The 15,956-nt window shown below is 42.8% G+C and overlaps 1 protein-coding gene across 1 annotated transcript in view; it reads left to right on the top strand.

Moving 5' to 3' along the window:
• The window catches only part of LOC112560873 (inverted formin-2-like), a 64,090-nt gene that overhangs the window by 37,760 nt on the left and 10,374 nt on the right, over nt 1-15,956 (top strand). Inside the window, 3 exon segments of the mRNA XM_025232976.1 lie at nt 1,786-2,932; nt 15,088-15,203; nt 15,785-15,947. Coding sequence (XP_025088761.1) covers nt 2,269-2,932; nt 15,088-15,203; nt 15,785-15,947 — 943 coding nt within the window. The 5' untranslated portion in view covers nt 1,786-2,268.

Raw genomic sequence — 15,956 nt, 5'->3', positions numbered from 1 at the left:
TTTGCCGCGTGATGACATACTGGGAACTAACAGTTAGTGTCACCAACCTTAACAGTCGACAAGAGCACGCAAATATTTCTTATTTTATATTTTTTTACTGACGCGGGAGAGGGTGTTCGTATTCAGCACATGACAATATTTTCTCAGGTCCATAAATCTGGATGAACAGCCCTTCATATCGAACTACACATTCAACCATGCTCAAGAAAAAAGTAAAAAAAAAAAAAAAAAATTAATAGCGCTAATCACAGACATATGTTGAGGTTGTAAAGATTGCAGTTCATGGGATAGCTAGGACCAGGCTAATTGATCCATTTGTTAATTATGCGGTTTGTAGGTCTTTCGTTGTACCAGTGGTGAGTCTGTGTGTGTACGTGTGAGCTTATGATTGTGTTCATAGCCTAGTATCCACCCGCAGAAATGGTGGGAGGTGACGGGGGATGGGATCATTGAATCGGATTTGGGGCGTGATGAGTTTATTTGACGTGCACACACACACAAACACATATGTAAACGTAGAGGCAAACATTTTTGGTGGTTCTGTTTTTGTAAACGGCATGAGTTCACCCGTCAGTGGCAGTGTCCTCATTATTGAATCGTATTTTGTGCTCAACAACAACAAGGAACAAATCTGCTCTCTTGTAAATATGTCAAGGCAAGCAATAGTCGCTAGACCTGCTTTTCCTGAATTTGAATGAAAGCTGCAAGCAGTTTGCTGTTTAACTAAAGGCTTTCTACCAAACTTTTTTTCCATTGTTGACTCGCTCCATCTGTTCAGTTATGACGCCCTGAAAATGTAAAAATTTCGGGGTTTTAATATCATATTAGGCGCAGAAAACTGATTTAAAAATAACTTTAATATGCGAGGTTTTTTCCAAATTTTGGATTCGTGGGGGAGGATAATCTCGTGACCCTTGTGACCAGCTGTTCTCGATAAAGTCTATAACGCAGGCAGGGAGATGGATTGTGACATAGAAGATGTGATTAGTGAGAAACTTTCACTTCTGGGGCTACCTTTTTTATTTTATTGTTTCTTTTTGTTTTTGTTTTTTTTTTTTTTTTTTTTTTTTTTTGAGAATCCAACCAAATGCTGTGGTTGATTGATGGACAAGCTTAGTATAAAAAGACTTTATCAGCAGAAGACACGTACAGTAGAAGAAAAAAGAGAACTTTGAATTCTCCCTCATGATAATAATGGCAGTGGATGAAGTCAGTGAAATCAAGTTTTCATTTCGACCACTCTGTAAATATTTTGAGACCCAAAAACTTTAGCATGTCAATAAACCTCAGCCTTCACGATAAAAGTTGATAAATTAGCCACAATCTGACAAAACTTCACATAAGGCGCAAATAAATTACCAGAAGATAGAAGGATGTTTCACAGAACTCGTATGAACACGTTAGAACGGTGTTGGATGACAATTGTAAAAAGACTTTGTTAGGTTTAATTAACATTGACATTCCGAAGAAGCAGCCAGAGTGGTTGAAATTTTAATCTTTGTATTATTATGTCTAGCTTTAGAGAAAGAGAGTGGTTTGATTGTGTGTGTGAGTGCGCGCGCGCTCGCGCTTCTTTAACGTGAACTTACCTTGACCATTGAACCTCGCCCACTCCTAAGTTATCACGGTCTCCTCAGCTCTCCACCCTCCACCCTCTCCTCTCTTGTAACCGTCATTTGGCAGGGTTCGTGTATTAGCTTAGAAGACAACGGAAACTGTCGCTTTTACATAATGCGACCATCCATTTGACAAATGCTAACAGTATTTATCTTTCACTCTCAACAGGGGTCGACGGAACAGGCCAAAGGCGGAGGAGGCCAAAAATGCCGAAAACGAGGCGGCGACACCTGCGCCGGCAGGAGTAACCGGTCCGGATGTTACCGAGACCACACGAGTGAAGGAGGTCGCGCGTGCCGGGGGTCCCGCAGAGGGCGCCACTCGCGCAGAGGTTCACATAGAGGGCGACACAGAGCGCCAGCCGCAGGAAGGCTCAGAGGCAGAGGATATCATGTCGGAGGATGCGAAAGGAAGAAAAAAGAAGCGAGGAAAGAAAGACAAAGGGAAGAAGAAGGGAAAAGATGGCGTTGGCAAGGAGAACAGTGTCAAGGACCAGACGAAGCCCTTGCAGGATGGAAAGAAAGACGGGAAACAGTCCAGACCTGCCGAGAATGAACATATCATCGCTGTCCCTGCAGCAGCAACGCAGCTGGCTCCGGAGGTTCCACCAACGTCCGCAGAGATAGTCAGGGTAGCGGGGAGGAGCTTGCGATGATAAAGGAAAACGAAGACCTCACGGAGGACAACACCAGCGACGTTTCTGGAAACCGCGAGAGCAGCAAGGAGGACGAGGTGTCCCGATTCGACACTCCGTTGCTTCTGAATGACATCGAGTCTCTGCTGAAGAAAAGGGAAAAGGAGGAGGAGATAGGCAGTCTCCGCAGCAGAGACAGCCAAGAACAACTGGATGCCGAGGCCTTGTTGGCCATCCAGGAGGACGCGGAGTCAACCAACTCGGTTGAATCCTTCGGGGCATCGGGGCCCGACCGTGACAGATCCGAAACCTCGGGCGTAGGGGTCCTGAAGAGGATCCTGCGACGGAAGATCAGCAAGACCCTCTTAAAGGTCGACCTGGAGCAGTGCGAGCCGGAGATCTGCGTGGCGCTGCTCAAGTTCCCCTCCGTGCAGACCTTCTCGGCATTGAAAAAGAAACTGAAGAGCAGTGGCATGGAGTGGATGCAGGGTTTCCTGGACAACGAGGGCTTGGAGGCGCTGCTCGACTGCATCGACTCCTTGGGCAGCCGGCGCGTGACGCAGCTGTCGGAAGCTTTGCTGCTGCTGGAGTGTATGTCGTGTGTCAAGTGTGTCATGAACTCTAAGCTGGGACTGGAGTCGTTGGTCCAGCGACCGGACTATATCTGCAGACTCGTCAAAGGTAAAACACTTCCCAAAATGATTTGGTCTTAGTTTCGTGGTACATGATTTCGTTTCTTCTTTTTTCTTTCATTCGTTATTGACCAACTTCCTTTCTCCTTACACTTTCTCGTTCTCTCCCACCTTCTTTCGTTCTTTTTTACCTTCTATTCTTTATTTCTTTCTTTTTATATGCTCTTTCTTTTTGGTACTGCGGGTGTATTTCTTTTTTCAGCCATTTATCAACTCCTTACCCCTCCCATTATTTGCCTTGCCAATAGCAATTGTTATTTTATTCTTATACTACTTTGAAAGTTACAGTTCTTTATCCTATCCTATTTACCCGCTTGACTGGTCTATTAAGTAATGTTACTAACTCTGTGACCTGTAATATGCACATTAAGTATAGTCTTAAAATTCTTCTAGTATTCAACACTAGGGATTTTCAAATTAAATACAGTTTGAAGAGTGTGTTTTCTAAAAGCATCTGGTATGATGCTCTGTTGTTTCTTTTCATTCGTATATCTGCAATTTCTGACTTGCGAGTGGAAATTTCTAGTCATGCGACTGATTATCACCACAGTTGCAGTCAGTGTTTAATAACGATGCGAGGCCGAACAAGAAAAATTATTGAGTGTCTAGCACCTGTCGTCGTGAAGGTTGATGAGGATGTTGAGAAATGGTTGGTTTGCGAACCGAGTGATGTAGCAAGTCCAGGCGAACTAGGGCTGCAGGACAGGCGCACGGCCCTCCCGAACAAATATGTCTGGTCGTCTACTTCAACGCAGACAAACACTGATTTGAAATAAAATTAGCGATTTCGCGGCAAATTGTATTCTGGGTCACAAAGGGAGAGGACCATGCACCACTCCCAGTGCAGCAGTGTGTAGGTGTGTGTGTGGGCAGAGTGTTTCCTATCGGGGTACGGTCAGAGACCAGTGTGTCTCGATCTGAATGGCTTTGTTGTTCCACATATTATTTAGAAAACGTGGACAGGACGTTTGCTATAATCACGTCCTTGTTGAACCCGACAATCCCTAGTTTTCTTCGCCCACAGACGATTTGTCTCCTTCCAGACGATGCCAACGGTCTTCGTCAGCTTCAGCTTGCTTTTCAAGCTCAGATTATTATCCATCGTTTTAAATATTTTTTACCTGTTGTTCCCTGAACTCATTTTCTTTCCTTGTCAACTGTATGGAGTCTGATGCCGCCTGAACAGACATCTGAATGTAAATATTTGCGAGGATAAGTTAATACATGATAGACCACATTCTGAATGACGAACTACTTCCTCCCTCCTCTCTACAGCATAACCAGACTTCAAAAAAAAAAAACCAACCTGTAATTTGTTCTTGCAAAGCCAGTTTTACAGCGAATCTGTTACTTGGTTTGTTTTGTTAAATCCTCGACGCCTTTGGTGGGATTACATGAAACGGAAATCTGCCTTTGGTTGTGAGCGCAAGTATGTACATCATCCTTCTTCATCTGTCTTCCGGGACAAAAGTCCCTAACATGCTTCAAACAAAGGTCTGATGAATGCCAGTATTCCCTGCTGGCTGATACACACGGTGCGGCTTGTTTTTGATTCTTCTAGTTTAGATAGAGTGGTAAGCAAAGGCGAGATCCTTACTTCAGTTTTCACGGGTTTTTGTTTTTTTTGTTGTTGTTGTTGTTTGTTTGTTTGTTTGGTTGTTTGTTTGTTTGTTTTGGGGGGGTTGTTTTCCTTTTTCTAACATGATGGACATGAAAAAGTACGACACAAAAATATTGGTGACTTTATCAATTTATTTATGTGTTACATCTCTGACAGTCTGTCTGTTTGTTTAGTTATCTATTTATTTCTCTATCTTTCATTCCCTTCCTTCCTCTTTCTGAAAAGGAAAATTCAATTTCTTTTACATTCTAAAAGCAGATTAAAGAAGGAAGAGGCATAATCGGAAATGAAATTTCAAGCCACTGGGGCTGTCTTGTGCATTAGGGAACGAATTAGTCCACACAGTTAATGGATGATAAGATCAGGTGATATAATCACGAAACGTTCAAAACCCTTAATGCGTGCGGACTTGCAACACAAAGGGTTAATACTGCCAGAGTAAGAAACATAACGGAAAAGCTGGACCAAATTTATTACCAGTATTCGGAAGAGGTAGGGGAAGAGTGGGGAGGGGTTGTACGACAGTTAACGGATGAAATGTACCGATCTCTAACAGGCAGACCAAAATCAAGAAGCAGCCATACTAGACGAAAACGTGCTGAGAGAATTGTAAGGGCCGAGCATAAAACCTTTTTTCTTTTGCCTGAATTTGTGGGCAGTGTTTTCAGTATTCTTTCTCCGTTATGGCTTGTTATATTTAGGGGGAGGAGCAGGCAGTTGTGAGGACCTTGTGGCTACCAAGTAACGGACGTGGCCAGGCGCTGTAGCTGAATAGCTAACACCAAACTGTCAGATAAAAGGCTTGATTTAGCTAACTGCTCCGTGCAGCGCCCCCTCGCGTCCTGTCGCTGAGATAAATGGAGGGAGGGGATGAAGCTGGTGATTTACTCTAATCCAGAAACAAATGCTGAATATATTACGGCAAAGCAGGCGGCTATGTAAACTTGTGTCACGAGCGGAGTAAAAAAAAAATTACAAGCCCGACACTAGAACTGAACCCACGGCAGCCGATCCGCACTGAACTATTGCTCCACCAGGCGGTGTAAAGAGATAAAGGGAGAGAATACGGTGGATATTGTGTGGTTAAGTGACCCTTCTCTTCACGTTTCTATCTACCTTACAGGCTAATCCGAGTGCAACGTTTTTCTTTATGATTGAAATAACTTTATTTTGAAATAATAATTTCCAAAATATTGGGAATATGTGAATATAATTATGTTACATTTTCAAGATATAAATAAGCCTTCAAACATCGGCATTCTCATGTTTAAGTAGCATTTGTAACAGTGAGTGGGGCTCAGTTCAGCAAATCTATTCATGGCTTCGAGTCAGACGAAGACACATCGCTCAGGTTGTGTTCAACTCTCCTCTTACCCTGAGGGTTCTAGTCAAGTGCCTGCTTGGCAATGGTGTCAGCAGGTTTGTGCAGGTGTGTCCACTTGCGTTTCTTGATGTCTTGGCTACTGGGATTTGGGGGTTTTTTGTTTTGTTTGTTTGTTTGTTTGTTTGTTTGTTTGTTTGTTTTGCCAGTTTCAGAACCATACAGTAGGACTGTCTAAGATAAACTCCTGTATTTTTTATTTTTCTATTTTATTTTTATTTTATCTTAAGGATTCCCTAATTGAGTACAAACTCCATGTGAGTGTCGAAGAAAACATTCAGCAACATTGTGTCCTGGTCTGTTTTCTTTTACCTAGCATTGCATCTTTCCTCGCCGAATTCAGCTCATATCAGACGACGCTATTTTTAGAAATAAGATCCTTACGTCACTTCCTGTTTTCTTGACAAATCCAGTTGTGATTAAAAATAATGTAATATTTCACGTGCCTCTTCGTTATAAGATACCACCGGAATGTGTTTTTGTGATACTTTATGCTCTTTTTCCAGCGAGTTTCACTAAGAACTCGTTAGCATTTAGTTTGTTTTGTTTGTTTGTTTTGTTTTTTGTTTTGTTTTGTTTTTGTCTACAATGAAGCATAGAGAGAGCTTTTATGTGAACATTAAATTTTTGAGGCAGCATGCTCTATAAATAGCAGACACGGTGTGGCTTTCCCCGCTTTCCCCCTTTTTTTTCAAAAGCTTTGATTACATCTGCTTCTTCCAATTCAACAACCGCGGCAATCAAATACATCCCTCGTAACATCCGCATGCACTTTGCGTGGAAGAATCCCTTCTCTAAGCTGCATCGTGTAATTTGATTTGATTCTTCAAACCAGAGCAGATCTTCATTTTTTTTTTTTTTTTCATTCCCTCAGTTCAAGAAACTCTGGCTTTCTGTTGTTCTCTGATGTTCTTAGTGCGAGTCTGCAAGATCGTGATGGTTCCTGGAGACAGCTACGTCAGACCTCAGTTTAGCCCGGGTGCCAGAGCTGACAGAATACAGCTTTCACGGCACAAAACCGTGTGACCAAACCATATTTAGCTTGATCAATACAGAACTTAGTCGCCTCCAACCACCATGGGCGTGTTCATTGAGTGGAGAGCTAGGCAACGGCAAGAAAAAATACTCCACCCGAGTCTTGCTTGCACTCGGTGACGCTCGGAAAACATTTTTAATAAATAAAACTCGGTTATGACTTCTTGCGATCGACTTTGAGGAATGTGAGCGTTGTCAATGTTTTTATCCAGAAACTTCCTGATACGTGAAACTAATTTTTTTTAATGTCTCTTCAAAAGCCGTTAGGTTCTAAACAATCTGATATATGACAAGGCGAAAATGTATAATTCAAATGTATTCAGATGTATAAACTTCAAAAAATAAGACTAAACAGAGGATGAAGTGTCTACTCGCTTGAATTATTCCGTCCCCATCTTTCGCTACAGAAATTGCTGCACAACCTTGGTTTGCAAGAAAAACGTTTATTCTCCCAAACAGAAAATGTCCAATGCCCGCTTCCGGGTGATTACAGCCTGTTATTATTTATTTCTTCTTGGAAGCGTTCAGAGCCTCACCATACGTGAGCACTGCTCTCTTCTTGTTTAATGATAAAGAAAGGGCGCTGGAATGGGGCGGTTTAAGTGAGACCAAGACCCTCTCCAGAAATTACAACAGATGGGGTGAAAAAAGTAATGGTCTGAAAATAAATTATAGCGTTGCTACTCCTGTCTGACACTTGTCTCTGGGTATGCAGTCTGCATAGTCCATCTTATTTTGTGAGACCTCAAATACTACATTAGTCTTGTTATGGTTAGCCTTCACACATCTCATTATTATTGTTATATTTAACACACACTAGATTATTCTTGTTATACTCAGTCTGCACACACTACATTATTCTTGCTATGGTTGGCTGCACAACCCTCCCGATTCTGTTTCTTCTCAGCCTGCAAAGCCCAATCTTCTTGTTATTCCGATCACAAAAGGGACATGTGCACCATCAACATGCCACATGCCTCAACGCGCCATGCAAACTAAAAAAAAAAAAAAAAGCAATGAAAGCACTTTTTTTTCAATGCCGTTGAGAGAAGAAGAGGAATGTATCTTCTAGAAAGTATTGTGAAGTGTCACGTGACGATCGCCCTCACGCCCTCTAGTCCCCGCTGTGGCCTGACACCAAAAAGCCAGCCACCATCTCGATCCTCCATTGCCAAGGGTCTGTAAGCTTAAAGCTGGGTGGGAGGTTGGTGTAAAGTCGATCACCCTCGTCTTGTCGAGACGTTTTCTCTTGTTTCTCCAAGTTCGACTAGAATGCTTTAGTGGGATGTTTTCAGCATCCCGTTCTTATGTCCATTACTGTGCTAAATTCACAAGAGCCTGTTTCTTGGACACCACTAAAGACGCAATAGTGAACAACAGCGAATGGATGATGATGGATGATATCTTAACATGGAAGTCGCTCCGAAAGACATTTTTAAAAGAAAAAAATATCAATAATGTGAGAAAGTCATAACTTGAGTATGACAGCCGTTACTGCAGCTATTGTTTGCAGCCAAACGATGATCTTTGCAGGTACTTTGATTGATGTATGTTTGGTTTTTTGAGGGTTTTTTTTTTTTGTTGTGAGTATGTAAATTGATTTTTCTTACATCCTGGAAGACACGGTGACTGCGTGTCTCTAAAATTCTCGACGGATTAAATATCATCAAACGACCAGATGCCGGTAACATTATACAGCATCCCCATGCGTCCATTCGAAGCTAATGGGTACAATGGACGGAATTTCCTGTTGAAGTTCCTCAATTTTATTTAATTTTTTTTTTTTTTTTTTGCTTGCTACCTAAGTTAATTTCTAGGTATTTTTGAATTAAGAAGAAAGCACCTGACTAGAATAGATTTAATCACCAACCGACTCCATCCCTCTCCCAAAACAATTAGCATTAAGTGAAGGGTTGTTCAAAGGCAGCCAGCTTTTGAAGCATTGTAGACTGGGCCTGGATTTTATTAACAGCTCGTCCTTTCTCTGGAACTGGGAGAATGATTGTCGCGAAACACGCTGGAATGATTGCCTCTTTGAACTGCAAGGCCTTCAGCCATTTTAACCCACATGTTAACTTTATCTTCCTAAAGTTTAGAGCAAGCACCGGATGTCATCCTTGTGATTGTCGGGTTCTGAAGCAAATTATGAACTGGAAAGGGCAACGGCAACAGGGCATCGTCTTAGCGTGACGGTTTGCCATCGAGTCCTACAGAACTGCAACAGTAGCAAGGAACTTTTTGTCCTCTGTGAGCGGACATCCGGCGACAAACAGCTAAAACCTGGAAACCGGTAGTCGATGGCTGCTCCAAGCACGCTGCCAGCATTTGAGGACTGGCATTATGACACAGACCACGGTCAGTAATGTCACTGGCACGCAAGCAGTAAAGAATGGACAAGAATTACAAGCCACTCGGAAGTCCCAGCCAGGAGAGCTTTGCCCGCTTTGTCGCGGAGGACGTGACAATGGAACTCCGATCGACCGTGATGTGCTGAAAAAAAAGAAAAAAATTCGAAAAGCTTTTTTGAATGTGTGGAAAATCCGAAAAGCATTTCTGAACAGGTTGCTAGCCCTGCGTAAAATTTATGTTGGGGGCTTAAAAGAAGATTTCGAAGTGACTCAATAAATTGGTTTAAACCTTGCCATAGTTCAATGAATACATTTTTATGGTTGTTATTTGATCTCCAATGTTTAACAATGCTAATCGAAAGTTTGCCTGTCAGATCTTTTTCAAAGAAAAAATATTGGTCAGGTTTTCAAAAAAATTTATACACCTTTGTACTTGTTCTAATATGTTATGACACGCGGCTCAACTTTCGCAGCTCCTCTCCGCTCTCTGGATTCGTTTCCCGACCAGAATCGTTGCCTTCGTTTCACGAGTCCCTGGAGGCGTGTCTACCTTGAGAGCTGATTAATTCTTTTTACTGGTTCGTGGTCAGTACAGACATGGATGTGTATAGGTGGATCGCTGTCTGTCTGCCAAGACCAACTCTTAGCCTCTTGCGAAGTTCTCCGCTGTTAGTTTCGGCGAGCCTAAACAAAGAATGTGACTAAACCGGAAGCTTAGTAGTCTCGTGCCTCGATTTAGTAGTTAATCTGAAATGTGAAAAAACCAGAAGCTTTGTAGTCTCATGCCTCATTTTAGTAGTTAATTGGAAAAAAATCATTTGCCATCAGTCCAGTAATATAAGTTCGTGGTACAGATGCCTCGGCGTTTTAAACGGGATTCTTTGCTGACGTCAGCGCTTAGTACCCTTGTCCTTTGCTGCTCGCTGCTTGTCGCCGTTGTTCGCCATTCACCAGAGAAGACAGAGCGCTTCTAGAAGGATCGATACGGCGAGAGAGTGTGTGTGTGTGTGCTGCCTTGGCTTCATTATTCATGAGCCTCTTTGCATTGTTCGCATCAAGGCTGCTAGCATCTTTACATGTCGCAGTCGATGTTGGAGCAGACACTTTCAGCTGGTGCCTTACTAACAGTCCCAGTTGCCATGGACAGGATTTATTTTCTGTAGTCACTTCTCCCTTGCAGGAGTTACTGCCGCAGGGTAAGGCTGTTCCAGAATCAGGTTGTCACGCCAAACGCAAAGCGTTGAGTGCAAATTCGATCCGTTCGTTGAATTAACGACTACATTTTCAAACTGTTCGAACTTTTGAAGAATGAGCAAAAATCAATCGACTTTGATGTAGAGGCTGCTCCTCCTAGAGGTTTACCATATGTCTCTGACAATCTTTGATGGAGGCTGGGCGATCGACTTGCAGACGTATCGTGAAGCCAGCGGTTATTCTGAGATGACACACACGACGCCCATGATGACAGCCTTGCTTTCACCTGTCAGGACCTTGAAGCGGCCTACACGAATCCACTCCGATGACAGCTGTGACATCAGCAGAAGGAGCAACTTCCACCTCTACTGCAGCAGGAGGATGCTAGTGGATGGCGACAGCGGAGGAGAACGTGACTCCGTGTTTGACGTGAACGGAGACGTCAACATGAAGTCTCTAACGTCTTCGGCGTCAGATTCCGACTTCCTGCTGTTGCCCACTGACCGGGTGGGAGGACGTCCGAGGTGTAACTCCGAGTCGCGCCTGGCCGACGTGGCCTACGACTGCTACCTGTCCAAATCGTGTGTCTTCCTCCTCCACCATCCCTCCGTTTTCAGCCTGTGTCGTCTGCGCAAGAAGCTGGGCAGCTCGGACAAGCGGTGGATGGAGGACTTCCTGGAGAATGGCGGTTTGGAACTGTTGTTCGAGTGTCTGGGTACCCTGGGTAGCCCGGGCGGAGGATTTCATGAGCTGGTCATGAGGCTAGAATGCATTTTGTGCATTCGCACGTGCTTCAATTCCTTTATCGGCCTCCAGTGCGTGGTTTCTAGCGGCACGTACGCGCCAAAGTTCGCTGTGGGTATGTTCTGCTCCTTCGGTTTTATTTCCCTTTATTTTTCTTACCAGTTTCAGTGTCAGCCATCCTCTGTGTGTGTGAGACACTTTGTTCGACACCTACGCACATGACTTTACAGGAAGAAATCTTCATGAAAGGGAAGATTATTACATCTACTGACAGTCCTAAACAGTCGATGTTCCGGCAAGTTAATTGTGCATCTTCCTCTTCCTCCTTTTCTTCTTAGTCCTCTCTTTCTTCTCTTTATTTCCTCTTACACACACACTTCCTGTCATGCACCTCTCCCAGACTCAACACATACAAATGATAATAATAGTAGTAATAGAACTTTGTATCTCCTCCTGAGTGAAGGCGAGCTCAATGTGATGATCACAAAAGATTTTAACCGAACCGACAGTTAACAATACAACAACAAACGGATGATACCGTGTTAAACATTAAGGTACGAAGACGGGCAATGGAGGAAGCGAACAGAAGAATCTTCTGGATTGTAGAAAGGTACTTACACAGTAGGTGGGTTTTCAAGCTGGACTGAAAAGCTTCAGATGCGTAGACACAGTACGGATCCCGTTAGTATTTCCTGCGAGACTTCTTTCTCTCGGTACAAGGAATCAATCAGCGCAAAACACTTTAGTCGCAGTCTCCCAACGAGAAAGCTGCTGGGTGTGGTGCACTCACCTCTGACCTACCACAAAAATAGTAACACTACTAAAAACCAAGAAAGGATACAAGGACTGCGTATTTTCGAGTACGAGTAATGCATGGTGGGAAACCAGTTATCTTGTTCAAAACTAAATATTTTCTGTTTTATTTCGGAGAGCCAGAAAGGATGCAAAGGAACGCACACTTTCCAGTAACAGCTTTTCTATCGTGGATGAGGAGTTGTAGCTGTCGAGATTCGATTTCGACTTCTGTAGAAAGCCAGCATTTATAAAGCCAGCACTTGTCGATATCGATGCTTGCAGATGCCAGCACTTGTAGTTGCCAGTGGTGGCGGCACTTCTTGACATCAGCAGCGTGCAGATACTGTAGAGATCGACACTTGCAGATGCTGAAACTTGTGGAGGCAACACGTGTAAATAAACACAACAAGTCGGCGATCGCAAATATCGAAATACTTTTAGAGACACTTGTAAGTGTCGGGACTTGCAGGTCAGCACTTGTCGAGGCCGGTACTTTCGTAATGTATAAAGCATGGAGGTACTTCTGTGTTATAAGTGATGCTGGGTACTTTGTCTCTCCTCCCCCTATCCCTCCTACCCCAATACCACCTCGACATAAGTGCTTTTGCTGCCTGTGGGGAGTGCCTTGGGGTAGAGGTTGGGTGGAAACTTATTCATCCTCAGATGCACAAAGGGAGACTGACTGTCAGAAACACGAATATAAAAAGGATGGTAGACAACAAAGATTGACAGCATCATTATTCTCTAGCTCCCTGGTGTTCTAGAAGACCAGTCGGGTAAATGTCTTTTTGATACAAAATATTTGGAGCGCTGCAAACTTCTCTCAAAATGTCGGGGAACAAGTTCGGTAACCTGGACAGCAAGATTCGGATTCTGCTTCATCGACTTAAAATAAATTTAGCTCAGGGCGTTAAAATATCAACATGTATATTAATAATACAAAAATAATATACAAAAAACCTAGGAGAACACAAAATAATGGAAATAATTGCATTGCTTTTTAACGACTTTATTCTGAGTTATTTTATTTATCATGAAAGGTCCAAGATTTTAGGATATATTTTTTCCCTGTTTCATAAATTTATATATTGCAAAAAAAGTTTGGAGTTTTGTGTATAATCGTAGCATTGTTCAGAATGTCTGTCAACATTATGCAGTACACGTCCTGAGCTGTCTGTCGCATTATCACTTGATGCTCAATTTTATCACACTGCTTCCTTTTCCATGGAGCCCCGACTTTTTGGGGCTGAAATATTGAAATATTGATTTGTCGTCACCTTCCTATAAAACCAGATTTATGATATGCAAAAACTGACCTTTCACGTGTTAGTGAATCTTCAAAGTTGATCAGACCGGTCAAAGTATGAACACCGTTTCGGGGGACAAATTTTTCCTTTGTGTGTCTGGGTTCTCCCGAGAGTTCAACACTTATTTCCTAAATTTCTTTAAATTTTATTATAAAGACATTAGAATTTTTTAAGTAGTTGACCTGTCAACTAAAATATTTGTAAGAAAATCCTAAGGTTCAAAACTGTTTTCCCTACAGTTTTTCAATAATCACATGAACAAAAGCGCTTGAGTTTATTTAATATGTAATTTTTATCATGATTTTGTGATACTACTCATGATAGGCTGCAATCTAAAAGAAATGTAGGTCCAGCTTCTTGTGTGTGTGTGGAAGGGAGTGAGTGCGAGAGAGAGAGAGAAAAGAGAAGCTCAAGCAAAATTCTTTTAAGCATGGATTTTCTCCTTAATTGATACAAATTCTATTTTCTTTGTCCTTTTTTATTGTCACTAATAATTGTGCGTGCTGATGCCTGTGCTGTGCAAATTTGAGAAAAACAGACGACTTGCCACACACTGGAGGAGCTGATCTGACTAGTCCTTGGGGGTGTTTCTAATCACAACCAGAGAAGCATTAAAGAAATTGCTTTTCCTTTCACCAAAATAACTCGCACACGGAAAGGGAGGTCCCCTAGAGTGATTTTTCACGGCATTGATTTTGGGTTTTGCTAAAACACAGGTTGTTATTGAGACTGCCTCAAATCCAGTTTGTTCTGTTTTGAAATATGGTTTCTTTTTGGGGGGAAAGAAATTATTGACGGTAAAAATAACTTGCCGGGGTCAATAGTGTAGGGCTCATTCAATCCATGTGAAAGAAGGCGGAGTTGAAGACTGGAAGCATTTCCGATAAAAATGAATGACATATGGTTTCCAAAACTCTAACCTCCCGCTCCGCCATTTGTGTCCACCCGGAGAAGGTTAACTGGACCCTCGGCAGGTGTCCCCCTGTATGTCAAGTCCCTTCCAAAACTTTAATAGTTCGATTCGAAAGCCGATTAAATCACCCAGCTTCACTTCACCTAATAAAGTCGGTAGTTCTACGCGGTAAGAAGATCCAGACGATCATGTGTGATAAGACAGTCTCTCACAATAATGCTGGTGACCATCATCTTCTTGTCTTGTGTCTCAGTCTTGTCCTTTGTGGCTTTTCGTTCACACCCTCGGCATCCTGCCAACCCATCTGCCATGTCTTTCTTTCGATGTCTGGCTCTAGCTTTGTGGGTTTGCTTTCATGGTGGTTTCAGTGGAGGATTTATGCGTCCCCAGGTGGCGGCACTATTGATGTGCTGTAGGTACTGGACGTCCATGGTGTTCTAATGTTTAGAAGACGTGTATAGCAACACTGGTCACGTGAAACAGTTTGTTATCACAGCTGTCCGCACGTGCTGGGAACGGTTCTGTTCCTCCATCTTCTCCACCATCACTACCACCACAACTCATCTTGGGATTTTCTTTAAATTCTTCCTCCTTTTTCTCTTTCCACGCGCTTTTTATGTGTAAAGAAAGAACACGAAAAGGTGAAATGCTCGAACACAGAATGACTGACAAAAGTACTTAAAAAAATTATTAATAGTACAGATTATTCGTGAGTTTTTTTATATAATAAGTTAATGTAAAAAAATGATAATAGAAACTATTAGTGTATCACGGAGAAGTGAGTGCATCCACCTTTTCTGTTGCAGCTCTGGACACGACCAACGTGATGGTGAAAAAGCAGGTGATTGAACTGCTCTCAGCTCTCTGCGTCTACTCGGCAGACGGTCATAGGCTGGCACTGGAGGCCCTGGAGACCTACAAGGTATCCACAATCTTCCTATGATTAGTTCACCTTCGGGTAGGTCGGTCTTTTCCACCTCAGCTACTGTACCCCTGCCTCGCGTGTCACGGACGGACGTCCGTTAAAACTCAGGAAAGGTCTGGGGAGGTGGGAGCAGGGAGGGAGCATCTTTGTGTACAGCCTGAATGCCGACACACAAACATTCGTGCATGTGCATGTTTCGCGAGCTATTAGCCAAAGTCGTTGGAAAAGTCCGTGAATGACGGGTGGAAGGTTCAGGGAGCCGGTACTGAAGTGCACGTGCCGTGGTTGGTCAGATGTGCCAAGTGTAAAACTTATGACTTGTCAGTATGTGAACTTTTAATCTATCGAGGTCAACTTTTAAAGATAAGCCAAATGCTAATTTTTTTAAAATGTACTCATTAATAAATGATATTTTCTTTAGAGACAAATTAATACAATAATAGTAACACAACTATTGGTTACATTTACCCAGAAACGCTTGAACCTCCGAATGTAATCCATTGTTGGTGTAAAGTCACAAAACTGGAACCTGGAGCTGTAGACATATTGACTGACATCTGTTTGTCTGTATTTATCAGACAATGAAGAGGCTGCGGTACAGATTCAGTCTGCTGGTAGCTGAACTCAAGACCACGGAGCTGGTGGCCTACAAGACGACACTGATGGCTTTCATCAACTGCATCCTCGTGTCTTGTGACGACGACCTGCAAGAACGCTGCCGCATCAGAAACGAGTTCATCGGTAAGTGTC

Source organism: Pomacea canaliculata, linkage group LG3 (genome assembly GCF_003073045.1).
Source record: "Pomacea canaliculata isolate SZHN2017 linkage group LG3, ASM307304v1, whole genome shotgun sequence".
Lineage (NCBI taxonomy): Eukaryota > Metazoa > Mollusca > Gastropoda > Architaenioglossa > Ampullariidae > Pomacea > Pomacea canaliculata.
The sequence above is the reverse complement of the archived record's forward strand: the minus strand, read 5'-3'. Positions and strand labels throughout refer to the sequence as shown.